The sequence below is a fragment of the Schistocerca gregaria genome, chromosome 1 (assembly GCF_023897955.1).
Source record: "Schistocerca gregaria isolate iqSchGreg1 chromosome 1, iqSchGreg1.2, whole genome shotgun sequence".
In the NCBI taxonomy this organism is placed as follows: Eukaryota; Metazoa; Arthropoda; class Insecta; order Orthoptera; family Acrididae; genus Schistocerca; species Schistocerca gregaria.
In genome coordinates, this window is record NC_064920.1 from 573,263,091 (window position 1) to 573,283,130 (window position 20,040).

The following is a 20,040-nucleotide window of genomic DNA, read 5'->3' on the forward strand; positions in this document are numbered from 1 at the left end:
CTTGATATTGTTGATACTAAATTTAACTGTTTTATAAATGAATTCTGTGCTCTTTTTGAAGAAATATTTCCAAAGAAATGGGTTAGAAACAGTGCTTCGAATTCTGTACATGGGTGTTGGATTACGAAAGGTATAAAACAGTCATGTAAACCCAAAAGGGAAACTTATGCTGCAATAAGATTATCTTAAGATGCAGAAAAATGGGAGCACTATAGATTATACTGTAAAATTTTGAAGGAACTAATACAGAAATCAAAAGCCCTTTATTATGAGAAGAAAATAGATAATTCTATTAATAAAATAAAAACAATTTGGAGCACTGCAAAAAAAGAAACAGGAAGGGATACAACAAGCAAAGAAGATGTAAACAAAATCAGATATGAAGGTACCCTAATAGATAACCCCAAAAGTGTGGCTGAGATTTTTAATAAACATATCCTGTCAGCAACTCAACAGATTGGTTCCAAGCGCAATGTTGATGAAGTCTTATCTCTTTGTCAAGTTGTATACGCAAACAATTTCAGAAATGCACCTAAATCCGGTCACTGTAGATGAAATTCAAAAAATCATCATGTCTCTAAAAAGTAAGAACTGCAGAGGTTGACAATATTTCTAGTAATTTAATGAAATATTCTTGTGTGTGGATAAGGGACATTCTCTGTCATATTTTCAATGCTTCCCTTCAAAAAGGTGGTGTTCTCAGTACACTTAACAATGCCATTGTGAAGCCCCTGTAAAAAGGGTGATAAAACTGAACTATCAACCTCTCTCTTTGCTGACAGCTTTCTCTAAAATTCTAGAGAAACCAACACGTGTAAGATTTACTGATCATCTCATGAAGAATGAAACTCTCAGAAAGAGCCAATTTGGCTCTCAAAAGGGCCGTTCAACAGAAGACTCAATCTATGAACTTGCAAATGAAGCCCTAGAAACCCTCAATGAAAAAATGCTAGCACTTTGTGTCTTCTGTGATTTGTCTAAAGAGTTTGTGTTGATCGCCAGATTCACTTGCAAAAAGCAAAATTAGTAGGAATAAGTGGTGTTGCTGGCAATTGGCTACAGCTGTATCTCCAACACAGAAAACAAAAAGTTGTCTTGAATAGTTCAGGTGGAGTATGTGGTGCTTCCTCACATTGTGAATGGAGTTCCATTACATGTGGAGTGCCTCAGGGCTCAATTCTTGGGCCACTATTATTCCTGATTTTTATAAATGATCTACCATCGTATACAAGTCTGTCGTGTAAATTTACATTATTTGCTGACGATACTACAATTTTTATGAGCAGTAGAACAGATAGTAATCTTGAGGAATCCATTAATCACATACTCTCAGATGTGGTTAATTGGTTCAAGGTGAATGGTCTCATTAAATTCCAGTAAGACTAGCTTTATTCAGTTCTGTACAAAAACAGAAAACGAGAGAGAGAGAGAGAGAGAGAGAGAGAGAGAGAGAGAGAGAGAGATAGAGATAAGTGTGACATGTGGTAATCAGCCAATAGAAAGAATGGAAACAACAAAATTTCCTTGAGTGCACATGGACAAGAAAATGAACTGGTCTTCACATATTATAGATCTCTGTAAGAGGCTTAGCTCTGCTACGTATGCTTTATGGGTTGTCACTAGATGTGTTGAACCTCACACTGCAAAAGTGGCTTACTATGGCTATTTTCACTCACTCGAATACGGCATTATTTTTTGGGGCAATCAGCCATTAGCAAGGAAAGTCTTCAATGCTTAGAAGCAAGCTTTAAGAGTTATATGTGGATTGCGCCTAGGAGACTCATGTAGAAATAGCTTTCGAAAACTTAAAATATACAAAACTACATGCCAACATATTTTTTCTTTAATGTGTTTTGTCTGTAAAAATATAGATATACAGGGCGATTCAAAAAGAAACTTTAGGAATTTAAAACTCTGCAATGACAAAAGGCAGAGCTAAGCACTATCTGTCGGCGAATTAAGGGAGCTATAAAGTTTCATTTAGTTGTACATTTGTTCGCTTGAGGCGCTGTTGACTAGGCGTAAGCGTCAGTTAATGCCAAGATGGCAACCGCTCAACAGAAAGCTTTTTGTGTTATTGAGCACGGCAGAAGTGAATCGACGACAGTTGTTCAGCGTGCATTTCGAACGAAGTATGGTGTTAAACCTCCTGATAGGTGGTGTATTAAACGTTGGTACAAACAGTTTTCAGAGAATGGGTATTTGTGCAAAGGGAAAAGTTCTGGATGGCCGAGAACGAGTGATGAAAATGTAGCACGCATCCAGCAAGCATTTGTTAGCAGTCCAGGAAAATCGACTCACAGAGCTAGCAGATAGCTGCAAATTCCACAGTCAACTCTATGGAGAGTCCTTCGAAAAAGGTTAGTTATGAAACCTTATCGTCTGAAATTGGTTCATGCACTGTCTGCAGCTAATAAGATTAAAAGAATCGATTTCTGTGATTTTATCCTTGCTAAAATGGAAACAGATGAATCTTTCGTTTCAAAGATTGTGTTTAGTGATGAAGCAACTTTCCACACTAACGGGAAAGTCAAGCGTCGCAATGTCTGTATATGGGGCACTGAGAATCCGCGGGAAACAACTCAGTATGAATGTCACTCGCCTAAGGTGAACGTTTTCTGTGCCATTTCAGCCAATAAAGTTTTTGGTCCCTTTTTCTTCGAAGGTGCTACTGTAACTGGACTACAGTATCTGGAGATGTTAGATAATTGGCTGTTCCCTCAGCTCGAACAAGAAGCACAACAATTCATATTTCAGCAGGATGGAGTGCCACCACATTGGCACTTATCTGTCCGTAACTACCTGAATGTCAACTACCCAAGGCGATGGATCGGCCACCAGGCAGCCCGTGACAGAGCACTTCATCACTGGCCTCCAAGAAGCCCTGATTTTACCCCCTGCGATTTTTTCTTATGAGGGTATGTTAAGGATATGGTGTTTCGGCCATCCCTCCCAGCCACCATTGATGATTTGAAACGAGAAATAACAGCAGCTATCCAAACTGTTACACCTGATATGCTACAGAGAGTGTGGAACGAGTTGGAGTATCGGGTTGATATTGCTTGAGTGTCTGGAGGGGGCCATATTGAACATCTCTGAACTTGTTTTTGAGTGAAAAAAAAAAACCTTTTTAAATACTCTTTGTAATGATGTATAACAGAAGGTTATATTATGTTTCTTTCATTAAATACACATTTTTAAAGTTGTGGTATTCTTTTTGAATCACCCTGTATTTCAATCAAACAGTAATTATCATGAGCATAGCACAAGGAGGATTAATGACATACACAGTGAACATAGAAATTTTAGCTTGGCGCAAAAGGGCGTCCCCTACACTGGAACAAAACTCTTCAATGTTCTTCCTCCTGAAATAAAGACCGAGATTCATAACAAGAGTAAGTTTAAGAAAGCACCAAAAATATTTCTGCTAGAGAAAGCTTTTTACAGTCTTGATGAACTTTTAAATAAATAAATTGTAAAATTTTAATATTATATAATATAATTTGACATAATGCCACTACGAATGTTATTTAACTCGAGTTCTGTATCTGTGTGTGTCTGTATCTGTTTTTCCATAGTGCTTTAACGATTCTAAGAAAATATCTATCGTCTTTTTTCTGTATTGCTGCTCAAAGAATTAGCTGTATAATTTTTTTTATATAATTATGTACTCAAATGTCTGTATATGCTATAAGATTATCACCACGTTCTTGTGAACCCAACACAGTTGGACCTATGGAACATGAAATAAAATAAATCAATCCAACAAATATGTACAGGAAGGAGGAAAGTGAGGTTAGGTTGACAATAAACAAAACACCATCTGTTAACACAAAAATAGAATCGACCTTTTTTGCCAGTAAATGTTTTTCAGCAGCACTACCAATGTCATCTACATTCATTCCACCTCCTTTTTAAATTATTTAAACTATATAAAAGCTGTTAAACTCTTTAAAAAATCACTTAATTTAACTGTAAAATATGAAGAAATGGCGGGTGATACTGTTTTTTTAAGTATCATATTTGGATTTCCCACCCTAAAAAATGTAAGAATAAGGCATTTTCAGCAAAAAAGTTTTTGCATCGTTGGCCTGTGTAATCAAAGCCATGACAAAGTCCTGGCCCAATCGATGGTGGTATGGGTGATGCAGTGGGCAGTCTTTCGTAACTGTTTCTTGGGCGTAGTGGGAGAGTTGGAGGTGTGTGTGAGGACATGGCAAGGGGAATTTGTTTGCAGACTAGGTTCAGGGTTAGTGCCTGTCTGTGAAGGCTTTGTGAAACCTTCAGCATTCTGTACAAGTATGTTCTTGTCACTGCAGATATGCTATCCCCGTGTGGTCAGTGTGGATGGGAGGGATTCCTTGGTATGGAAGAAATGGCACTTGTCAAAATGCAGTTATGTTGGTGGGTTTAGTGTAGACAGAGGTGTGGATGGAGCCATCAGAAAGGAGGTGGTCAATGCCCAAGAAGGCGGCACAGTGGGATGACGACCAGGTGGGGGATGGGAGAGGTGGTGGTGATGATCTGCAGGAATGAGGACATAGTGTCATGACCCTCAACCCAGATCATGAAGATATCAACACCTAACCAGACTGGGGGTGTGGGAGGCTAGGAAGGTTTACATTAAATGGTCCATGAACAGGTTGGATTAGGTGGGTGTTGTACACTCCTGGAAATGGAAAAAAGAACACATTGACACCGGTGTGTCAGACCCACCATACTTGCTCCGGACACTGCGAGAGGGCTGTACAAGCAATGATCACACGCACGGCACAGCGGACACACCAGGAACCGCGGTGTTGGCCGTCGAATGGCGCTAGCTGCGCAGCATTTGTGCACCGCCGCCGTCAGTGTCAGCCAGTTTGCCGTGGCATACGGAGCTCCATCGCAGTCTTTAACACTGGTAGCATGCCGCGACAGCGTGGACGTGAACCGTATGTGCAGTTGACGGACTTTGAGCGAGGGCGTATAGTGGGCATGCGGGAGGCCGGGTGGACGTACCGCCGAATTGCCCAACAAGTGGGGCGTGAGGTCTCCACCACAGTACATCGATGTTGTCGCCAATGGTCGGCGGAAGGTGCATGTGCCCGTCGACCTGGGACCGGACCGCAGCGACGCACGGATGCACGCCAAGACCGTAGGATCCTACGCAGTGCCGTAGGGGACCGCACCGCCACTTCCCAGCAAATTAGGGACACTGTTGCTCCTGGGGTATCGGCGTGGACCATTCACAACCGTCTCCATGATGCTGGGCTACGGTCCCGCACACCGTTAGGCCGTCTTCCGCTCACGCCCCAACATCGTGCAGCCCGCCTCCAGTGGTGTCGCGACAGGCGTGAATGGAAGGACGAATGGAGACGTGTCGTCTTCAGCGATGAGAGTCGCTTCTGCCTTGCTGCCAATGATGGTCGTATGCGTGTTTGGCGCCGTGCAGGTGAGCGCCACAGTCAGGACTGCATACGACCGAGGCACACAGGGCCGACACCCGGCATCATGGTGTGGGGAGCGATCTCCTACACTGGCCGTACACCTCTGGTGATCGTCGAGGGGACACTGAATAGTGCACGGTACATCCAAACCGTCATCGAACCCATCGTTCTACCATTCCTAGACCGGCAAGGGAACTTGCTGTTCCAACAGGACAATGCACGCCCGCATGTATCCCGTGCCATCCAACGTGCTCTAGAAGGTGTAAGTCAACTACCCTGGCCAGCAAGATCTCCGGATCTGTGCCCCATTGAGCATGTTTGGGACTGGATGAAGCGTCGTCTCACGCGGTCTGCACGTCCAGCACGAACGCTGGTCCAACTGAGGCGCCAGGTGGAAATGGCATGGCAAGCCGTTCCACAGGACTACATCCAGCATCTCTACGATCGTCTCCATGGGAGAATAGCAGCCTGCATTGCTGCGAAAGGTGGATATACACTGTACTAGTGCCGACATTGTGCATGCTCTGTTGCCTTTGTCTATGTGCCTGTGGTTCTGTCAGCGTGATCATGTGATGTATCTGACCCCAGGAATGTGTCAATAAAGTTTCCCCTTCCTGGGACAATGAATTCACGGTGTTCTTATTTCAATTTCCAGGAGTGTATATTTGTTTGTATACCTTTCTTTCAAAGCAGAAACAGTTGTGTGTAAGGATAAAATTATTAAAGTGTATGTGGAATGACGCAGTGGGTTTGGAGTCTGAAGGACGTTGGAAGGGATAGTGTCCAATTGTATCAAGACCATGGGCACAAGTTATTTTGATGTATAGGGACGTGGTGTCAACAGCAACAAGCAGGGATCCAGGAGGTAAAGGTAGGAGGATGATGGACAGTCAGTGAAGGAAATGGTTGTTATCTTTGACATGGAAGCTAGATTTCAGACAACTGGTAGAAGGTGATGGTCAGCCACAGCCGAAATTCTTTCGGCATGGGCACAATAACCAGCTACAGTGGGACATCCGGGATTGTTGAGTATGTGCATTATAGGAGGCATGTAGAAGGGAAAGTAAGCAGGGTGACATAGGAGTGAGGAGGTAAATGGATACAGGGGAAAGGTTCTGGGAAGAGCCTAAGGCTTTAAATAGGGATTGGTGGTTATGTTGGTCTTCCGCGATGGAACCACTCTGGCAGAGTTTGTAGGTGGAAGAGTCAGACAAATGGCAGTGGCCTTCCACCAGGAAATCACTGATTCACTTCTGCCCCACTCCAGATTGCTTTAGAGTTCAATGCAACAGCTGTATTCTGGCTGTAGTGGTCAGGTATGGCAGCCGTGTGTGTGTGTGTGTGTGTGTGTGTGTGTGTGTGTGTGTGTGTGTGTGTGTGTGTGTGTGTTCCAAAAAGAATGACCCAATTTTAACTTGTAATAATACTGAGACAAATGTCACTAGGTAACTGAAACAGTGCTAGATGTAATCGGTATGGTGTAGAGTTCCTGACCAGCCACGCATTCCTGAACAAACAGTGGAACAAATCCGACGAGTATTTGAGTGGAGCCGCCCCCAATGTTGGCAGAAATTTATGTGCTTATAAAAAGATCATTGTGCAAAGCATATGACACCTTCCACAGTCATACCTTAGTGAAAAATCTTGCCAAGAGCCTGAGAAAAATCTGGATCTATGTAAAATCTCTAAATGGGTCAAAGGCTTCTATCCAGCCAATATCAGTCTGGTATGTCAATAGAAGACAGCAAAAGGAAAGCTCACATTTTAAATTTTGCATTTAAAAAGCACCATACAGACATACCATTGTTTGACTGTCACGCAGGCTCCAATATGGAGGAGGACTTAGAAATATGTATCCCTGACATTGAGAAGCAATTCAGAGTCGAAGACAAGTAAGTCACCAAGTGCAGATAGACCCCAACTCAGTTTTAAGAAGTACTCATCAGCACTGGCCCCTTGCTTAGCTTACATTCATTGTAAATCTCTAGCGCATCACAAAGTCCCAAACTACAGGAAGAAAAGCACAGGTGATACCTGTGTGCAAGAAGGGCAAAAGAATGGACCACAAAATTACAGACTAATATCCTTAACATCAGTTTGCTGCAGAATTCTTGAGGATATTCTAAGTTCAAATATAAAGAAAAATCCTTGGGACAGAAAGGTTCTGTACACAAATCAGCAAGATTTACAAGGCATTGCTCATGCACAACTCAGCTTGCCTTTTACTCACACATCATCCTGTGAACCATGGATGAAGTGAAACAGGCAGATTACCTCATCTTGAATGATGAATGTTTATCTGACACAAGGGTATAGTGAGGGTTGCCCTAAGAAATTGTGCTATGACTGCCCTTGTTCTCTATACACATAAATGATCTGATGAGCAGGATGAGCAGCAATAAGTGACTGTCGATGACACTGCAGTGTGTGGTAAAGTGTCATCACTGAGTGACTACAGAAGATACGAGATGACTTAGAATTTCTACTTTGTGTGATGAATGGCAGCTTGCTCTAAATGGACAAGAATGTAAGCTAGCGCATGCGAGTAGGAAAAGCAATTTTTTTTAATTTGAATATAGTGTTTGTAATGTGTTGCTTAACTCAATCATCACATCAGTTAAATATCTAGGTGTAATGCGCAAAGCGATACTAAATGGAGAGAGCATGTAAGAACAGTAGTAGGGAGGCAAATAATCGAGCATGTAAGAACAGTAGAAGGGAGGCAAATAATCAACTTTGTGTTATTGGAATTATTTTAGGGAAGTGTAGCTCATCTACGAAGGAGATCATACATAGAACACTACTGTAGCCCTTCCTTGAGTACTGTTCCAAGTGCCTCGGATTCCCATCAGGTCACAATAAAGGAAGCCAACAAAGCAATTCAGAAGTGTGCAGCTACATTTCTTACCTGCAGGTTTAATCAACAAGTGAATATTATGGAGATGCTTTGTCAATGCAGATGGGAATGTGATGGAAGGAAAATGATATTCTTTCTGCAAAACACTGAGAAAACTTGGAAATTTCACAAAAATTTTCCTGCTCCCAACATACGTGTTGACAAGAGAAGAGCAATTGGGGCTAATATGGAGCCATACTGACAATTGTTTACACTATTTATGAGAGGAACAGAAAAGGGAATGACGATAGCCCAATTAAAATTACTTGATAGTTGACGCTTCACGCATTGGAACTGGTCTCCCCCAACCAGGACACTTAACATCACATTTAAACCATTTGTCATTACCAAACTGCCAAAACTGGTCAGTTCACTTCAGATTCCCTGCCTGGCTTTCTTTCTTGATCTGTTTGGATGCCAAAACCTTAGTCTTGCCCTTCTATTTTGTATTTCATCACATGCAATACCCACACCAGCACTAACCAAACACTACTAGATCCTTTCACACAAGATGCGACTCACTGTCACATATAGTGTTGTTATAATCATGGAGATTGGCTTACAGCAGATAAGCTTCCTATGACATTGCATGAAGCCGAAATATGAACGCTGTAATTCATCACTGCAACTGGGTCACCAGAGTCTAAATGTGACAACATGCAGTAGTGGACTGGTTAGCATTTAAACACGATGTGCAGTAGAACATGGGTTTGAATCTTGTCAAATGGTGTGATTTTTTTTATTTCTAAATCTAATAACAAAAATTTGATTATTATTTTTAGTCAAGTAACTGGTCAAAATGCAATTTTTTTGTATCTAATACTTAGTTGTGTCATTTTCATCATCGTAGATTTATTATTTGCTTTCATTTTTCTTCCCATGATTCTTTTTGTGCCTTTGTCTCCTATAATCAGCAACCAAGTGCCAACCAATACTGTTCATCGGTTGGTAATGCAACAGCTCATGTAGCCAGTGTGAAGATAGTTTCAGGTAACCAATGACAGTGGGAAATTACAGTTTGCTTTAGTACTGAAATTGAAAATTTTCAGTCTTGATATTCAGACTGAAATTTTTATGGCTTGATTTTGATTGTACAGGTTGGCTTTCATTGCCATAAACAAAGCAATTGTGATTTTTAGTTCTGCTGCAAATTGCGACTGCTGTTTTCTTGGATATAATGCACACCATAAGGTTGTTGGTAGGGTGAGAGACGAATTTAAATTCAGGGCTACAAAACATGTTGTCTGCCATTGTTCTGTCATTGTTCACTAAAATCAGCTGTCCACAGAGCACCTCACATTTCCGTCACATCTTACGCTCCATGTTAAACAGTAACAGCATTTCTGAAGTGACCTACCTTCTTTGTGTGCAGAGTATGCGTATGGCACATGCAGAATATAAGGGGGAAAAGGGAGAGGGGGGAGTGAATGTCACATTAAATCAGTTAATCACTGCTGTGAGGAACCCTTAAAAATATAATACATGGACTGAACTGTAAGTGCTTATAATAATAAATATGCCAATATACATACATCTGATTTCCAAGGTTTGGTAAAAGTGATATGAAATTAATGCAATAAGTATATTTATTGACTCTGTCTTCTGATTTTTATGTGCAACATTTGTGTCTTTTCAATATTATCTTGCATCTTATCAGTCCTAACAGACTGCACCTAAGATAAATGAAGACAGCTATTTTGGGTATCCACATGTACCATTAGCTACAGCCACAAAAGTGCCAGTTTATGGAAATACCCTATTAAATGTAGAAGAAATGATAATTTTCTACCAGACAGAAGTGTATTTAAGACCACTGCCTCAAAATGTACTGCTCATCTTAAAACAATCAATAATTGACAAAATTATGTAATTTGATAGATAAAAAGAACTTCGCTGCAACAGTTATGTTACCAATAGAGAAAAAGAGAAACACTAAAAATATGTTAAGAGCACTGGACCATCAGTCTAATTTCTCATGCAGATGAAGTCTTGCTGAGAGTGTTGAATAGAAGGTTATATGGCAAGCTGGACAGAGGGATTGTAGAGGAGAAGTTCGGATTTAGAAGAGGAAAAAAAAACAAGAGATGCTATTGGCCTGCTAAGAACTATAGGGGAAAGATATATGGAAAAGGGTAGAGAAATCTTTGCTGTTTTTATAGATTTAGAAAAGACTTTTGACAGAGTTCAGTGGAACAAGCTGATGGATATCTTGAAGAGGAAAAGAGTAGATCGGAAAGAGAGACGACCGATACAGAATCTATATTTACACCAGAAAGTAAGGATAAGGAATGGAAATGAAATGTCATAAGGCAGCAGCATTGGACGAGGTGTTAGACAAGGTTGTTGCCTTTCCCCACTGTTGGTTAACGTATACCTTGAAGAGATTGTTGCGAAAAGCTTAGATGGGCAAACAGGAATATGTATTGGTGGAAAGAGAATAGAATGTATAAGATTTTGCTGATGACATGGTATTAGTGGCAGAAAGTTAGCGGACATTGAATAACATGCTCAAATATCTGAATGAAGCTTGTGTGGAAAATGGGATGCAAATAAACACGGCAAAAACAAAGAGTATGGCCATCAGTACAAGATGCAGACTGTCCAATATTAAAATAGGACAATCTACCATTAGCCAAGTAAGTGAATTTAAATATCTCGGAAGCACAATAACTGAAGACTTTAGATGTTAACCAGAAGCTGAAAACTCGAATTGCAATAGCGAAGGAGGAAGAGGCTTGGCAAACGTTTTGTCTGGAGTGTGGCACTATATGCGGCAGAAACATGCACACAGACGAGAGGATGAAAAACAGCTCGAAGCATTTGAGATGTGGATATGTAGAGAATAAGATGGATGTAAAGAGTGAGTAATGAAAGAGTATTGGAAAGGGTTGGTGAGGGAAGATGTCTGCTGAAGGTTGTAAGAGAAAGGAAAAAGAACTGGTTGGGACATTCATTGAGAAGTTAGTGCTTGCTAGTAGATGCTTTGGAAGAATTGGTTTGTGGGAGAAGACTGAGAGGAAGGAGATACAAGATGATAGACAACATAAAGGGAAGAGGAAATTATGCAGACCTGAAGAGGATGGCAGAAGACCGGACAGCATGGAGAACTACTATGTGAAAACCTGCCTTTAGGCAGAACACTGATGATGATGATGGATAAAAAATCTACTCACCAAGTGGCAGTTGTAATTGCCAAGCTTTTGGAGCCAGTGGCTCCTCCTCCAGGCAGAGGGGATGAAGAGGAAGGAAGACAGGTGAAGGAAAAGGACTGGAGAGGCCTAGGAGAAGGGATAGATTTTGGGAAAGTCTCCCAGAACCGCAGGTCGGGGAGTGATTTACTGTATGGGATAAGAAGGAAAGATTGATTGTTGGGGTTTGCATCAGACGAGATTTGAAAACCTGTGAGCTTAAAGGTGAAATACAGGGTAATATGCAGAGAGAGATCACTCATCACACATAAGTTAATAAGAGTGAAAAGCTAAGTGCATTATACATAACAGAGGTGAGAGGAGGGGCAGTGAAAAATAGACAGGAAAGACAATGAAAGATTTAGAAAATTAAAACGGAGAAAGCAAAGAGTAGTTATAGCGAAGAAATGCTGAGATGGAAGAAATTAACGTAAATTAGAGACTGCAGGTCAGTTTGAATCACAGGGATAGGATCTTTTTTGACGACAGACTATTTATGTAGACCTGTCAGACAGCTGGCATTGACCTTCAGTAACATTCTCCTTTCAGTCAAGTACTACAGTGGTAGATCCTTTGTCTGTTGGGAGGATAATGATGGAGTCATCAGCTTTTAGGGAATTTAGAGCCTGGAGTTCTGTTGAAGACAGGTTAGGGTCATGTTGTAGGGACCTGAGGGAATGTTGTCAGAGGTTGTAAAGCAATGCTGAATAAGAGGAATTCTCATAAAGCTTGTAAGGGATGATTGTGAGGTAGTGGTGGTGGATCAAGTTGGGATCGTGGACTGAACTGTTCAATGTCAGGTTTGCTGTTGGAAAGGTTTTGGGATTGGGTTGCAAAGTGATATTTCCAATGGATATTACACGTGAAGCGAAGTACATCCTCCACCAAAGCAGCATGATCAAATGCAGATTTATAACTCTCCAAACACCCTCTCTTGCCATGATGAATCACATCTCACAATATATCCCTTCTTTTCGAAAACATGTCTTTACACTATAAAAACTAAAATCCCACATTCTGTTTCTAGGAACCTGTTTGTCCCTTGGAGTTACTCCAAAAGACCTAACATTGAAAGTCCCTGTTTCTGGATGCAATCCTACCCTACACCGAGCTCTTTTACATTTTCAAATACAGCAATCTCTTGCTCATACCCATATATACTGTGGTCTTTATGCCTCATCAGTTAATTTCCACTCTACCAGACTTCTCTCCTCCTACAAAATCCTGCTGTTACCTGCCCCTTCATGTTTCCTTGAATGGTATTATCTGCCAAGGCGACTTCAAACCGCAACAACATGCCAAACTTCACCTCAAAAAGCTATCCCACCTTCTCCTAAACTACCTGAACAGTGGTGTTTCCCTTCCTGTACCTCTACAGCTCCCTAAACATCCACACCATCAACCACCACTCCTCTCTTACAAAATGAGCTTGGCCAACCTCTAACATCCCACAGCCTTCACCATTGCTTCCCAGACCTGGAATAATCCATGATCCCAAGAACCAGTCAAAACAGTATAGTGTCCGTAACCTCTCATCTAAACCACTCTCCCGTCCTAAATTATCTGTATTATCTAGGGCCCCACTTTCAGCCCTAAAACTGCATCTGATCATGCTGCTTTGGTGAAGGACCTACTTTTCTTCATATGTAATATCCATTGGAAATATTACTTTGTAACCCAATCCCATAACCTTTCCAACAGCAAACCAGACACTGAACCCTGCCTTGAAAAGTTCAAACCACGATCCAAACTTATCCACCACCACTACCTCACAACCACCACCTACAAGAATTCCTCATGTCCAGCATTGCTTCACAACCCTTCTTCAGGTCCCTACAACATGACCCTAACCTGTGCTCTGCAGAACTCCAGGCTCTACATTCCTTAAAGGCTGACGACTATCATCATCCTCCCAGCAGACAAAAGATATACCACTGTAGTACTTGACTGAAAGGCGTATGTTACTGAAGGTAAATGCCAGCCGTCTGACACTTCTACATACAGCATCTGTCAACAATATCCCATCCCTGTAATTCAAACTGACCTGCAGTCCCTCCTTAAGACATCAGGCCCCTCACTAGAACTTCTCATAGCACCTAAACCATGCACCCCCACTGCTTTAGTTGATCAACACCTGCAACCCATAATACAAAGACATCAAATATTTCAACCATTTTCTAGATCATCTCAAATCCATGCCCGTCCCACTCCACCACATACCTTGCTTGTCACCAGTGATGACACCTCCCTCTATACCAACACCCCCCACGTACATGGTATCTCTGTCTGCTGCTGAACATTTTCTGTCAGCACCCACCTCATTCCAAACCTATGACATCCTTCCTACTCACCTTAATCAACTTTATACTGACCAACAACTATGCCTTTTAGAGCAGACATACAAACATATCAGGGATACAGCCATGGAAACCAGGATGGCTCCTTCCTATGCCAATCTTTCCATGGGTCGCTTGGAGGAGTGTTTCCTGGGATCCGTAAGCCTTCAGCTTCTGGTTTTCTTTAGATATATTGATGATATATTGATGATATCTTTATCATATGGACTTATGGTGAGACTGACCTGCTGAAATGTCTGGAATCTCTGAATACTTTCTTCCAATTAAATTTCACATGGTCCTATTCCAAATCCCACGTCACTTTCCTTAGTGTTGATCTCATCCTCACCAAAGGCCAGCTACATACTTCTGTCCACATTAAACCTACCAACAAACAACAGTACTTACATTTTGACACTTGCCATTCTTTCCATGTCAAACATTCCCTTCCACACATCTTAGGCATCCAAAGCAAACATATTTGTTCGGATGTAGTCTCTTTACAGCACCATTCTCACCTCATTCTTACACTAAAACAACAGATTTCCTGGGCCATCATATCCAAACCTGGTACTGCTGATCCCTAAAAAAACCACCAGCTTCGGAGCACACCAATGGTGACTCAGTATTATCCTGGTCCCGAATGTGTTAATCAGTTACTTCGACATGGCCATGACTTCCTAAAAAACGTACTGAAATGGGCTCCATTCCGTCTGAAATTTTGGCCGCCTTCACAATCTTCGCAATATGATTGTCAGACCCTATGCTCCTTCAGCGTCCATCACCCTACCCTATGGCTCCTACACCAGTGACAGTCCTTGGCGCAAGACTTGTCCTATGCACCCTCCTACCACCACCTTTAACAGCCCTGTAACTGGCAAAACAAATACTATCAAAGGGAGAGCCACCTGCGACAACGCGTCATATACCATCTAATACGCAAACATTGTTTGCCCCTTCTACATCGGCATGACTACCACCAAATTATCAATTAGAATGAACGGGAATACGCAGAGGGTGTATATTCGCAACTTGCAGTATCCTGTTACAGAACATGCTCTACAACATGACATTTGTGACCTTGGCACCTGTAGCACCAAACACGCCATTGGGATTATTCCCCCACACACCAGTTTCTCAGAATTCCACAGGTGGGAACTAGTACTACAAAATGTCCTTGGTTCTCACTACCCACCAGGTCTTAATTTAGATTAATTTCTACCGTCTCAGCATTTATTCACAATAACTACTCTTTGCTTCACTGTGTTTTAGTTTTCTACACCTTTCATTGTCTTTCCCATTATTTTTCACGATCACCCTCTCATCTCTGTTATGTACAATGGACTTTACATTTCACTCTTATTAACTCATGCATGATATTTAAGCAGTAATGTTTGTCTGCATATTGCCCTGTCTTCCACCTCTAAGCTCTCAGGTTGTCAAATCTTGTCTGATGCAGTGCCCAACGATCAGTCTTTCCTTCTCGTCCCATAGGATAGTTTCCCCTGATCCACGGTTCACAGTGACTTTCCCATAATCTACCCCTTTCCTAGACCTCTATAGTCCTTTTCCTTCACCCCTGTTCCTTCACCCCTGTTCCTTCCCCTTCAACGCTCCTGCCTGAAGAAGGAGCCTCTGGCTCCGAAAGCTTGCCAATTAAAACTGTGTTATGTGTGTGTCCTGCGGCCACTTGGTGAGTAGATTTTTCATCTATCCAATTAGTGTGTATCTAGGTAGAACCGTGTCCTTACAAGTATTGCATGGATTGTCTAAACAGAACATTCACTGTGGAACTGCTGCTGCTAGACCACTTTCAAAAAGTGTGCATCTGAACAAGATGCCAAGCTGCACAAAGCATGCTGTTCCTGTCAATAGAAACATTAATACAGTACAAGTCCACTTAATATGTGAAGAATGCCTGTATCTCTCAAGGAATTTTTTAATACTTCATTTTCTGATGGAATTGAATGAAACCTCATTGATGGTCATTGATTATTTATTTGAAGTGTTTCTGGCAGTTTTAAATGTAGAATAACCTGACATCAATTTGGCTGGGTAGTTTATCCAACACCTTTACTGAATCAATAAAAGTTGATCAAAAGTCTAAAACAAGCTTCATTTCCTTAGTTGGTTGTAAGGAATGGAATCTCAATGAGACATTTGCCCAATATTCTTACCAACTGCAAAGTACCCCATGATGGACAATCAAATCTTTTCTGAAGAAAGAAGTGACAGTTTCTTTCCAAACACCTGGTGAATCCCGCTAACTGAGATACTTAACCACATCGTACATTACTTTCGGTTCTCTTGGAAGTAACAAATCAGAAGTTATAGAACACAAAGCGTGTGAGTGTGTGTAAGTGAAGTATTCAAAGGTACTCTCCGAGTTCTGGAAAAAGAGGAAAAGCAGATGGGACCGAGTTGGGACCGTGTGGAGGATTATTGATGACAGTGAACCCAAGGCATCAGATTGATGTAGATGTTGCAACACTCGTGTGTGGTCTGGCACTGTCAGGCTGAAGGGGAGTGTGCACCATGTGTTGATGAACTACTTGAATCTGAGGCTCAATGCTATTTTTCATGTTCTGATATACTTATGTTACAAACCGCCATATCACACACTATGTTTTATTTAAAAATCTTTAAGTGTTTCCACATAAAAAAATTTGGAGGCATTACTTTTCGGCAAACCCTCATGGTTACTGATGTTGCTACTCTTCTCACAGCCCTATTTCAACTGCTTGTTGTGTGAATCAGGGTTTAATTTAGAAAGTGTCTCAAGGTGTCCATTGTTAAGTAAGATATTGACACTGTAGTGTTTGCATTTACCTTTCTCTCCAATAATGTACTCCTTCAGTTCAAGCAAAACATCATAACGTTTTATAGAATGAAGTGCTTCCAACACTTTTCCAATTGTAGCACCATCCTGGCGTGCATAGATACAAAGAATAGTATATGTTGGTCCTTCTTGCAATTTATAATCATGCCTTATGGCCTGTAATTAAGTCAGAATAGAAATTAAGCATTATTTTGTTGATACTTAGCATGTACATTACATTAGATGAATCATATTCCACAGCTTCCATACAGAGAAGTTACTGATAAGTGAAAATAAGTCAAACATATACATTTTTTGTGTGTGGAATAGAATACAATTACTTTCCTAATAAAATACAGTTGTACTGCCCTGCTATATTGATTATACTTATAACCAAATATACGAAACTGAGAAAGTATCTGTGAAAACACCCTTGAATGGAGTAAAGGAAGATGTCCAGCAAAAAGTTCTTTAAATCACTCTTTGCTTTCACAGTATTATTCAAAAGATATTCTGCTCTAGTATACATACTTTGTGTATGTTTCATACTTTTTTTTATATGAAAAGAAAGAAATTGTAATGGTGGACAAAAATTATACTGTTCCCTACTTGTGAATGGAAATGTGAAGAATAAACTAATATCTAATTTTTAAATCAAATAGTTGTAAATCACTTGTAACGCAAACTTAACTGAACTAAGATCCTCCATCAGGTCTAAGGTGCATGTTCTCAAATTCATGTTTGATTTATCAGTAGTCCCAAAAACTAAACATTATCTATTTCTAGGCTTTATTTTTCATTCAAGTAGAAGTTACAAGTTCTGGAATTCAATGGGAAGTATTGAACAGTGCATACTGTATATTCTCAATATTTGATGACAATTCACTTAAACCATTTCTACAAATTTTAAAATATTTTCTTTGTTGCTGTTATAACAAAAGGAATGATGTTATTTTTTATATACTGAGTTGCTCAGCTGAGCAACTTTGATAATTTTGCAACTGATTTTATTTTAAGCAATAACACATTCATTATTCACAAAATTGATGGCACTGAAAACTCTTTGCTTGCCTGAATTTTATCAAACTTATTCCTGGGCGCTTTTTTATAAGAAAAATGAGTTATTAAAAATGCCTCCAAATAGTCGGCTATTTTTGAGTATCTCTTAATTTACCTTTTGAGAAATTTACTCATTTACATCTAATCCATTTTTCCTGTCTCATTCTTAGACGATTGGTTGGCCAGGGGTTAAGGCACTCAAGATCAAGGTAATCAGTCTCTTGTTCCTGAGATAGTCCAACTGGGTTAGTGACACCAGCTAGAAATCTTATTGAATTGTGACAGTATGTAGGAATTGTAAATCTAAGACATCAAGAGCAATATTGATGCCCGAGATGAGAAATAATTGCATGAGACGTGAAACTATATGAGCGCATGCCACACAACAGACAAGGGACTGAAGTGTGAACTTTTCAGGGTGGCATGTACTACTTCCAAGCTTCTATGATGATGAAACTTGTTTGTGACTATTAGTAATAAGGAAATGTTGGGACATCCCACTGTGGTAGCTATTACTATGATATGTGCACATGAAAGAATGGCTTGAACCCACTGTTTCTACAATGTGAGATTGTGAGTGAGCCTCTCCAACTGCTGAATGGGGCAGCTTCTTGTTTGGCAGCAGGCTCTGAAAGTGTTTACAAGACAAGAAGAAAAAGAAAAAAGTCATGGCTACATTGAACACTGTGACCAAAGATTGCAAATTGGTTTATGTAAAATATGCTTTTTGTCTCACTTCTGCACAAGCTACTTATATACAAGCAAATTTAAGAATCTATGAATCAAGGTGACTCCAGAATGCAAGACAACCTCCCATTGTTCAATGAATTACACAAAAACATGTAAAAAATACACTAGATTCATTCCGAAAACTTACACATGGTTAACTTATTATATGTAACTGAAGAGTAGAATAAAAGTTCGGCACACAGAAAATAAAATCAATTAAAGACCTCTCTCAATCAGATACAGTTGAGACTTTGTGCTCCTCACTGGAATGATTCACAGATCTGCAGAGTCACTGCCACCATCACAGTTATCTTGCATTCCTTCCCATAGCAGATAATCTTCACCCTCATCAAATGCATTTGTTCCACAGCACTTTCTAAAGCTGTGAATAACTGATGCACTGGATGTGCATGTATAAGGAATCTCGAGCCATTCCGCAATCAGAGGTACTGAAGGCTTCTTCAACTTCCCAGTAGGGGTCAGTGTCTGACTATCCTGCAGTAGCCAATTGCTGCACAGCTTCTTCAGGTGGTCTTTTCCAGGTGTACTGGTATGAAATTGAATTGAAAAGTAAAAACATTTTATTGAAAGTACTGACCATTGCTTTCTACACATTTTGGCCACCTTTCTGGCAATTTGTGGACACCACCCCAATAGAAATTTTCGTCTTTTGAAGCAAACAAATCAGACATCCAATTTTCGACTTCTTCATAGGAATCGAAGTGTTCCTCAGCCAATGCGTGTTCCATTGATGAAAACAAATGGTAGTCGGACGGGGCCAAGTATGGTGAATATGACAAGTGGGGTAGCAGCTCCCAGCCAAGAGTTTTGATTGTGTCCTGAACCAGTTTGGCTTTGTGTACAGGTGCATAATTGCATAAAAAAATTACTTTGCCATGTCTTCTGGCCCATTCTGGTCTTTCTTCTATCAATGCATAGTTCAAATTGATCATTTGTCGTCTGAAGCGATTAGTATTCACAGTTTCCCCGGGTTTTAGAAGCCCATGATACACCACACCTTTCGGATCCCACCAAACACACAGCATTGTCTTCTTGCTGAATCCATCTGGTTTTGTAGTCTATGTTGATGGTTGTCCCGAATTAACCCATGATTTTTCCAGTTTAGGATTCTTAAAATAAATCTATTTTTCATCGCCAGTAACAATTAGTTGCGAAATTGATTTTCTTTCATGTCTTTGAATCAAAATTTGACAAATGGTTTTCTGGTTTTCCATCTGTCTTTCATTCTATTCATGTGGCACCCATTTTCCACACTTTTGGATCTTTTCCATAGCTTTCAAACGGTCAGAAATTGTTTGTTGTGCAACATTTAGCATTGCTGCCATTTGCTTCTGACTCCAAGTATCATCTTCATCCAATATTGCTTGCAATTCCGCATCTTCGAACTTTTTTGGTGGTCTTCCACATTCTTCATTTCTTACATTAAAATCATTAATTCTGAACCATTGAAACCATCTTTTGCATGTTGCTTCTGATAGAGCATGATCACCATATGCCTCAATAAGCATTCAATGTGACTCTGCAGCACTTTTTTTCAAACGAAAACAAAAAATTAATGCTTTCC

General features: G+C 40.5%; 1 protein-coding gene across 1 annotated transcript in view; it reads right to left on the reverse strand.

Moving 5' to 3' along the window:
* Window positions 1–20,040, reverse strand: part of LOC126356542 (uncharacterized) — a 75,086-nt gene that overhangs the window by 31,340 nt on the left and 23,706 nt on the right. Inside the window, exon 5 of the mRNA XM_050007379.1 lies at window positions 16,679–16,844. Within this exon, the coding sequence (XP_049863336.1) occupies window positions 16,679–16,844 (166 nt within the window). The remainder of the gene's footprint in view (window positions 1–16,678; window positions 16,845–20,040) is intronic.